The sequence below is a fragment of the Octopus bimaculoides genome, chromosome 3, assembly GCF_046866305.1.
Source record: "Octopus bimaculoides isolate indiv1 chromosome 3, ASM4686630v1, whole genome shotgun sequence".
Classification (NCBI taxonomy): domain Eukaryota; kingdom Metazoa; phylum Mollusca; class Cephalopoda; order Octopoda; family Octopodidae; genus Octopus; species Octopus bimaculoides.
The window spans coordinates 51,138,769-51,148,768 of record NC_142930.1 but is presented as its reverse complement, the minus strand read 5'-3'; the positions used below and the strand labels follow the sequence as shown (position 1 = coordinate 51,148,768).

Sequence of the window (10,000 nt, the reverse complement as noted above, 5' to 3'; positions counted from 1 at the left end):
ATAGTATGTACGTCAAAGTTGACCTCGGCGAAATTTGAACTCAAAAACGTAAAGACAGACGAAATACTACTAAGCATTGCAACCAGCGCCCTAATCTTTCTGCCAGCTCGCCGCACTAGACAGTAAGTATTCATTTTAGAAATATATTATTTTTTCTTATTGCTTAAGCGTTACTCCCTTACTTCCTGACATTAAATTTCGTAAAATGTTACCTCATAACTTTTTTTGTACTAATATTTATTAAATGTGACAAGCGATTCTGAATTCCTCATGCATTTTCCGATCATTTAAGCCTTAAAAAAAGTATACTTTTAATTTAAAATCTAAAAAATTATGTTAATTGAAGACGAATGCCTGCCTTACTGTCCCCCCCCCCTCCCATGAGGTCGCAGATATATTGATGTAACTTTTTTTTCTACTGAACCAAATCTCAAACTATTTATTCCACAGTGTAGCTGAGGAGGTGTCCTTTTTAAAACTATTAACAGTTTGCAATTTAGTTGAGAATTGAATTAGTGGTGAAGGTTGGAAGCTACTGGTTGAATTATATATATATATATCAATTTTTTTTTTCTCCCAATTTTTTTTTTCTCCGTGTTTTTCTCCTTGTCTCCGTATTCTTTCTGTTGAAGAGCGTAGCTCGAAACGTCAAAGACTTTCCGTATTCCCGAGCGTCATACTAATATATACTTTTGTTATTTACACCACCTGTCCTCGTCTGTTGTTATTTTTTGTATATTCTCCTATATATATATATATATATATATATATATATATATATATATATATATATATATATATATATATATATATATATATATATATATATATATTTGTGTGTGTGTAGATATATGTATATGTACGAGTACGTACATACATATATGTTTGTATGTGTGTGTGTGTGCATATACATGTTTGTGTGAGTATGTTGACGTTGTACAAAGAATCCCTTTGTATATGTATATATGTATATGCATGTGTAAGTGTGCATGCATGTGCGTATGTTACTGCCTCTTGCTTTCAGTTATAGTTGTAAATCAATGTCACAATTATGGAAGCGGTGTCCTTTGTTTCCCGTCTTTCGTGAAAACACGTCTGGTAAAAGAGAAATATCACCTTACTTAAAAACAGGTGAGGGTTGAGGACAAGACGTCTACCTCATTAAAATTCTGTCTGACTCATTCAAGCATTGAAAAATGGATGTTAAAATAATAATGAAACATTGTGGTCTACGTGGAGTTATAGTAGAAGACACTTGCCCAAGATACCATGCAGTGGGACTGAACCCGAAACTTTGTGGCTGCGAAGTGAGCTTCTCATCCACACAGTTATGCGTATATTAATATGTAGAATAAATCATCTGATGTTGTAAAATTGGTAATTGATGTACGAGTAAAAATAGATAACGCCCCTTAGAATATAGGAATAATTTATTCTGTAAAAGAAAGAATATGAAAGTTTCTTATAAAACAACGTTTTCTGAATAATGACATATAGGAATGTAAATAATTTAAACCGTGGAATACATTTTAACATTGTCGTAGGGGAGAATACAAAAAGTTTTACTGAAATAATAGATTTGATTTTAACTCGACTGACGTGGATGAGACCCGACTTAAAGTATAAATTTTATTGTCTTTCATTATTTCAATCCAGCATGTCCTCTCCACGAATTCATAACTTGAAAAATTTTTTAGGAACAAAGTCATAAATACTTTCGTATTTAATAAGTATATTCATAAATATCTGTGTATGACTGAGAGATAGAGAAAGTGAGTGAGTGAGTGAGTGAGTGAGAGAGAGAGAGAGAGAGAGAGAGGGGGGTGCGTGCGCGCGTTTCAAAGTGTGCGTCAACGGTAATCATATCCACATCAGACAGAAAATTATTATTCTCACGATGAAGACTACTATTTCAAAACAGATATTTGGTTTTGTAACTTTTTTTTTTTTCAGTCCAATATATCACGAAGGGTAAAAATATTTTATATTACTTTATATCGTATGATTTATTTCGAGTTTTCTGCGAAATTTTTAGATATTTTCATATTTTCTTTTCTTTTTTTTTTGTTTTCATTTTTACAGCTTTTATTTTATAATTCACTCGTATAATTTAGTTCGTTCGTATCGTATGGACAGATGGATGACTAATCTCTGATGATACACATTTTCTTTCTCAAATCGTTCCTACATCAGATGTGTTATCCTTCATCGAAACAACATCACGCCTTGGAAAGTATTGGTAGTTTGAATAATTGCTGGGCAAGCATTTGAGCATTTCTTGATTTCTTTTTTCTTCTCTTTTCCTATCTTATTTTTATTAAATTTTTCCATTTATTTTGTCAGAACGAGTAAGTTAAAATTTTGAAAATGCTTCTTACTGCTGTGTATTGCGACAATATCTTACAAAGATGCAAAAATAATAACAAAGTATGTAGAGTAGTTTTCAATTCAGATTCTTCCAAAATCGCTTGCTTTTAAGTTTGTTGGCGATGTATCTTAGAATGCGTCTTTAAATTTGATCTTCGATTAAATGCCCGGTTACATATGTGACATGCAAAAGGTTTGATACTGGTGTGTGTAAGCTTGTGACGTGTCAGGTTGCCATGCTGCCGGAAATGACGGCCACATTTGTCACATTTGAATGGTTTTTCGCCTGTATGAATACGCTGAAATTATAGGAAAGAAAAATATAATAGCATTAAAAAATAAGATTTCTTTATATATTTTCATTATTTAGCAGAGAAGGATGTATGGCATCCAAAACCATTACAACTTCTCCCCAGACTCATGAGATCCATACAATTGCCATGGCAGCTTAAACTTTTGTTAGATTATTTATATAGACAGAGAATCGCAATGGCCGACACTAATGAGTAGACATTTTGAGGGAAACGTTAGTACAGGTTTAAGGAGAAGCATCAGTTACATAATGTAGGGTGAGGTGAAAATAAAATTCGCTTTGCTAGTTCATAAGAGAAAAACAGTATTTTGTTTATATAGTTGAGCCAGAAGAAGTAGATAGACGAAACATGCCCGTGGGTTTATGCTTAAGAGCATTTTTAATTGATTCTTTGCAAATGAGCCATCCAGCTCATTTACATTGGAGGTTTTTTTCTTTTCTTTCTTTTGCGTGTAGCAGAAACAGTGTACCTTTTTGTTTGTTGGCAGTCAGCAGCTATTCAGAGCTTACGAATATTCTTGCTTTGAAGAAGTTTGGAATGCATTTTAACGATTACTCTGGGAGTAAGTTTAACAAATTTTGTGACACCTCGACTACAGTCATGTTTCCTTGATGATATGATTAACGATTGTACATGGAAGATGAATTTTTTTACTCCGATTAAATATTCGAAAATCTTTGAAGTTTATCTACTCAGCCTGCTAACGGCAGGCATCATTTAACCGAGAAACATGGACTTCTTCCACGGCTCACACGAAATCTCGAAAAGTAATACTAGTTAATAGAACACTGAGCTTTAACAGGTCATGGCACATGACCAAATTTAACTGTGTAAAAAACGAATACAAGAGTGACAGTGACTATACTGATTAGGTGTGTACCTCAGTCAGCGATTGACTTATTGATTGATTTAATGAGGGATGGTAGATGAGGTTTGACTTACCCTGTGAGTAACTAAAGTGTTACTTCGTGAAAAGCACTGACTACACAGATCACATCTATATTTCTTCAAGTCAACTCGCCATCTTGGTTTACTTTTTGATTTTGTAATTACAGAGGATGTCGTCGTTTGCAACTTCTCTTCTTCTGTAGTAAGTTTTGTCTTGCTTGTAATCACTGAGTTAGAGGAAAGTGCAGATATGGAATGTGAAGCAGGACTGAATAGCATTGTAGATGGTTTGTAAGTTGAAAAAACAGCTGGCGATGTTTCGTAATGGTATTTAGGAATATATAAAGACGGTGAACCAATTTGATCGAGATAGAATTGAAACGGGATTGAAGGGTCGGCAAACAGGATAGGGTGACGTCGGTGACTGCAGATTAATCCGGTTAAACTGAAAAGCAAAATAGTCTTCTTTAGCTAAGATTGCTAAAAGAATATATTTCTAAATACTGGATATTAATATACAAAGAAATAACATAAAACAATGACGAAGAAAATCGAACATCAGGATGCTTTTAATTACTTCCTTCTTATGTCATATCTATGCAAGTATCCATCATAAATTTAATACATAGAAAGAGACAAAAAGAAAAAAAATTACGTTAATATGATTATTTCTTGGTAAGTTGATAGATTAGTTATTATAAGGAAGAGCAGTTCAATAGTGAGCTAGATACATTTATTGATAAAATAATGCTCGAAGAAAGAAAACGGCAGCTTCAGAGACTGATAGAGATTAAGGATTTCAACTTAGAAGATAGTAATTTGGAAAGCTGGTCGTTATTGGACTAGCCAGATAGATAGATGAATAAACGAATGAATGAATGAATGAATGAATGAATGGAAAGATGGACAGATAAACAGACAAACAGACAAACAGACAGACAGACAGACAGATCGATAGATAGATAGATAGATAGATAGATAGATAGATAGATAGATAGATAGATAGATAGATAGCTGTGGAGTTAAGTATTCGTGCAGTAATCGATTTTCATGTAGTAAAATATATCCTATTTCTAAAAAAGATATCAAGAAATCGAACAACATTGTTTATCTTGATCGATAAAATAAGCACCAACTATATACTTGGATTGATTAAAAAGAAAAACAACATCCATCCTCTAAAGATGCATGAACGTATGTCAATGTAGGAATTCATTATTGTTGCAGGGATTGCTTTTATCTGAGATTTTAATGTTGCTGTGAAGGATTCGTGTCGTTAGAATCATTTGATTCGCCAATCTCGTTCCCTTACAAACTGAATTCTAAGTCTGGCTGTTAAAGCTGTTTTTCATTATTTCAGAATTCGATAACTTGTACCAATAATCTGAAAAATTAATCTTATTCTAGTTTACTTTTAAGAAATGATAAATTTTGAAGTTTCACTGTAGATATACATTAAGTATGGACCATTTCTCAAAATCATAAAAACATTTATCGTTCACTTTCATTTTAGAATTCATCCGTTATAAAAAAAAAAGTTTCAGGCAAGATATTTGCTATTACGATGTCATTTCAATGTTAGTTTAGTTTGTCATTGTTAACATACTTCATGTGGAGAGCATGAAAATTTTAAGGTTTTGTGATTATATCTGTATGTATAGCATATGTATAGCATAAAACGAAGGTTTTGTTTGTTTGGTTGGTTGCTTGTTCGTTTTGCTTTTTATTTATTTATTTTTTAAATAAGCAAACGCAAAGGCAACAACTCATAATTGAGGGAAAACATGCAAGGAAAACTTCGTTTGATAGGTTCACGCCCAGAAGTTTATTGCAATGGAATTTCCAACGAAAGTAAGGAAACTATTTTTATTAGTGTACCAGAGTTGTCTCCCATTTCACAATCGTCACTATTCACTGGGATAATAATCATAAACATAATGTATTCGGTGCTCAGGTGCACTACAACTTATCAGAGTTAGAAATGTGTGTAGAGTTCGTTCACTCATTGCCTCACACCAAGCCTCGCATGTGCACTCAACTCTCATGCTAAACATTTTTCTATATCTCTTTTATTCTTTTTCCCGCTCTCTTTATACGACATAAAAAGCGTGTCTGGAGGAAATAAGCCAACCAATCAACCAACCAACGAACCAACCAACCAACCAAGTTTTATATCGGCTATTATCATTATGAGTATAGATATATATCTATTACTCATTATAATTTCAGAATAATTTTCAGATGAAAATGTGTGTGGTGTAAAGGAGATTTAACTGTTGTTTCTAGCACATCCCACAACTACCTGGTACCATCGTCACTTTCCTGTTCATGTCACTGACATGTATTGATGTTTTTCAATATTTTTCTCCCCATAAACACATTCAATAGAATGATGATGTAGAAGATAAACAGCAAAAAAGAAATTGTTATTTAAATCATTAACCTAATTCCACATCAAATGAGTCTGTCTGTGTGTGCGTGTGTGTGTGTGTGTGTGTGTGTGTGTGTGTGTGTGTGTGTGTGTGTGCGTGTGTGTGTGTGTGTGTGTGAGAAAAATCATTTTTACTAACAGAAAAGTATGCTGCTGAAATAAATTTGACTTAGCTTTCCTTAAATCACTCTGTCACCCTAATGAAACTTCTTACCCACATGCATACACACACTGACAAACACACACACTGACACACACACATACACACTCGGTGTGAATGATGTACTTTTATAGAGTGAGAAAGTTTACTGTGAAAGAGACAGAGATTGGATGAGGGCGGAGAGAGAGAAGGGGAGATTTTTATGATGCTGTCACAGATTTTGAAATTTTAAAATTAAGCGAACATTTTCAAATTTGGTATTGGTGTACTTTTTTACGATGAATCGAGTTCGTAGTTCCAGAAAAAATTCAGAAAAGAGTTACAGAGGTTTAAATTTTAATCGTTTTTACCCAGTTAAAAAACAGGATTTTTGTACGTCATAGTTGTGATAAAATGAAAGAAAACATTAGAAAAGGTTTTAAACAAAATGAAAGTTATGCGAGGGAGTTAATATATACAAGAAGAGAAAGGTTGTCAAAGAGTATGGTAATTCTATATGGAGAGAGATAATTTGATGATGATAGACAGAGAGTGGGAGATCTGTCCATTTAAAAGTTGTGATATTTCTCATAGCAAATTTCATTTTCTTATTATTTACGAACCACATTTGGGGGCTTTGCATCTGCAGAGTATATAGACGTGGCTATGTGGTAAGAACTTGCTTCCCAACAACGTGGTTTCGGGTTCAGTCCCACTGTTTGGCACCTTGGCCAAGTGTCTTCTACTATGGTTTCGGGCCGACCAAAGCCTTGTGAGTGGATATGGTAGACGGAAACTGAAAGCCTGTCGTATATATGTATATGTTAGCATGTACGTGTCTATGTGTCTGGATGTTTTACGCTCTTGTCCCATTTTGTATTTTTCCTTTCCTGAGCGCCCAGTAACACAATATCTATATCACGTCCTTGCGTTGTTTTTTGTTGTCTTTTTGTCGTTTTTCTTTTTCGAACTTATATATATATATATATTCTCCAGCGTTCGCTACTTTAACATCGTTCTGGTCTAACGACCCTCTATGCTTGTTTTCGTCCGGTTTCCTTGTATGCCTCTCTCTCTCCCTCTTTCTCCTTTACTCTCTCTCTCTCTCTCTCTCTCTCTCTCTCTTTCGTTGCTCACTCGTGACCATCGTCCATCTTTCTTTTCCTCACCTGATCATCTTTCTTTACTTTCAGGGCTGTTCTAGAGACTAGACGTATCTTCTATCATCTCTCTTGTCAAAGGAAATATTTCTTCAGCGTTCGCTATTTTACCCTCGTTCTGGTCTAACGACACTCTATGTTAGTTTTCGTCCGGTTTCCTTGTATGTCTCCACTGTCCTGTTTATTCTCCCCCCCCCCTTCCATTAATCCCGAAAACAACTTTAACGCCCTATAAATCCCAAATTTTATTTCGTTACTTATGGGAGCAACTGTCTTCGAAGATTCATATTGTCGTTCAGTGCTCGAAATGAGTAGATAGACAGCCGACAAGTGATGAAGGGTCGTTCGTTATGTTACTTGTCCTGTTTTTCATTTGTTTCTCTCGTTATTTGCTATTGAAATCATTTGTTTACGTATTTCATGTTGTTTACTGTTGGTGAGGTCCTGTACCCATTTATGCATGTGTGTGTGTATGTTTTGTGTGCGTACGTGTGTATGTGTATGTGTGTGTGCATATAAATATATATATATATTATTTATATTATTTGATTGAACGCCACGCATCCATTTCCAAGTAAGTTTATCTTAATCTTTTTTATGCGACTCTACTCTATACTGTTTTCTCTTCCTATCGTTTTCTGTAATCCTTTCTCTAATTCCTTTTTCTCCCCTTCACCGTTTTCTATCTGTCTCTCGCGCTCCCCTCTTTCTCCTTTACTACCTCTCTCTCTCTCTCTCTCTCTCTCGTTGCTCTCACGTGACCATCATTCATCTTTCTTTACCTCACCTGATCTACTTTTATTTCAATGCTGTCCTAAAGACTGGACGTATCCTATCTTTCTCTCTCTCTCTCTCTCTCTCTCTCTCTCTCTCTCTCTCTCTCTCTCTTGTATCTTTTCTCTTGTCAAAGAAAATATTTCTCAGCGTTTGCTATTTTACACTCGTTTTGGTCTAACGATCCTCCATGTTTGTTTTCATTCGGTTTCCTTCTATGTCTCCCTGTCCTGTTTTTGTTTCCAACTTTGACCCTCCATAAATCCCAAATTTTATTTTGGTACTTATGAGAGCAGCTGTCTTCAAAGAGTCATATTGTCGTTCAATGCTCGAAATGAGGAGTAGATAGAGAGCCGACAACTGGTGAAGTGTCGGTCTTTATATGTTACTTGTCCTGTTCTCGATTTCTTTCTCTCGTTGTTTGCGTACTGAAATCATTTGTTTACGTATTTCATGTTTATTGTTGGTGACGTCCTGTACCCATATATGCACACGCACGCGCACCCACATATATATGTATATAGATAGATAGATAGATAGATAGATAGATAGATAGATGTGTACATATATTATTTATATTATTTGATTGAACGCCACGTATCTATTTCCGAGTAAGTTTATCTTGTATATATATATATATATATATATATAAAGGTTAAAGAGATGCAGGTGGGAGAAAAGAATTTGATCGAGCACATATGGTAAGAGCAAGTTCATTTTAAAGTAATGCTAGTTAGTTGAGATTTTCATTACACAAAGACACACATACAAGCGCATATATTATGTAGGAGGGTATGTATGTAGTTGGGGAAATTTGTGTTCAAGTAATCTGTGAGTGAATAAATTGAATAGAAAAATATTAATAGATTTTATCTTTACATTACAAATTTGTTGAAAACAAACCTGACTAAAGACCATCCATTTAGCATTCAGATGCATGAATCATACATATACATATATATACATATATATATATATATATATATATATATATATATATATATATGTATATATATATGTGTGTGTGTGTGTGTGTGTGTGTGTGTGTGTGTGTGTGTGTGTGTATATGTACATATATATATATATATATATATATATATATATATATATATATATATATATACACACATACATACATGTATATACATGTGTATATACATATATACACTCACATGTATATGCATACATATATATGAATATATACATGTATATGTATAGATATATTTATATACATACATATATATATATATATATATACATATATATATATACATGCATATACATATGCATACATATATACACATACATATATGTATACATATATACATATGTATATTCATATATATATAAAAATATACATACATATATATATATGCGTATACATATATATGTACATATACATACATATACATATACACATATACATATATACATATACATGCATATACACACATATATACATGCATATACAAGCGCACATATATATGCATGTATATATATACACATATATAGATGTATATACACACACAAACACATATACATGTACACACGCACATACATGTATACATACACATGCATATGCATATATATATATATATATATATATATATATATATATATATATATATGTATGTATATATATATATATATATGTATATATAAACATGTATATTTAAATATATACATATATACATGTATATCCATATATATACATATTTCCTACATAGAGAGAGAGAGAGAGAGAGAGAGAGAGAGAGAGAAAGAGTTATACATATAAATATATATTTTTATAGATATATACATCCCATATTATACATGCTTCATTGTTCTGTATTATGCTGCATTATAAAATATTATCTATACATATGTGTTTAAGCATGTATATATATATATATATATATATATACATACAATATGATAAGCAAAT

General features: G+C 32.9%; 1 protein-coding gene across 1 annotated transcript in view; it reads right to left on the bottom strand.

Moving 5' to 3' along the window:
- Positions 1-1,411: 1,411 nt before the first annotated feature.
- The window catches only part of LOC106867218 (uncharacterized), a 33,628-nt gene continuing 25,039 nt past the window's right edge, over positions 1,412-10,000 (bottom strand). The window contains exons 2-3 of the mRNA XM_014912029.3: positions 3,624-4,014; positions 1,412-2,666 (exon numbers count right to left, since the gene is read on the bottom strand). Coding sequence (XP_014767515.2) covers positions 2,475-2,666; positions 3,624-4,014 — 583 coding nt within the window. The 3' untranslated portion in view covers positions 1,412-2,474. The remainder of the gene's footprint in view (positions 2,667-3,623; positions 4,015-10,000) is intronic.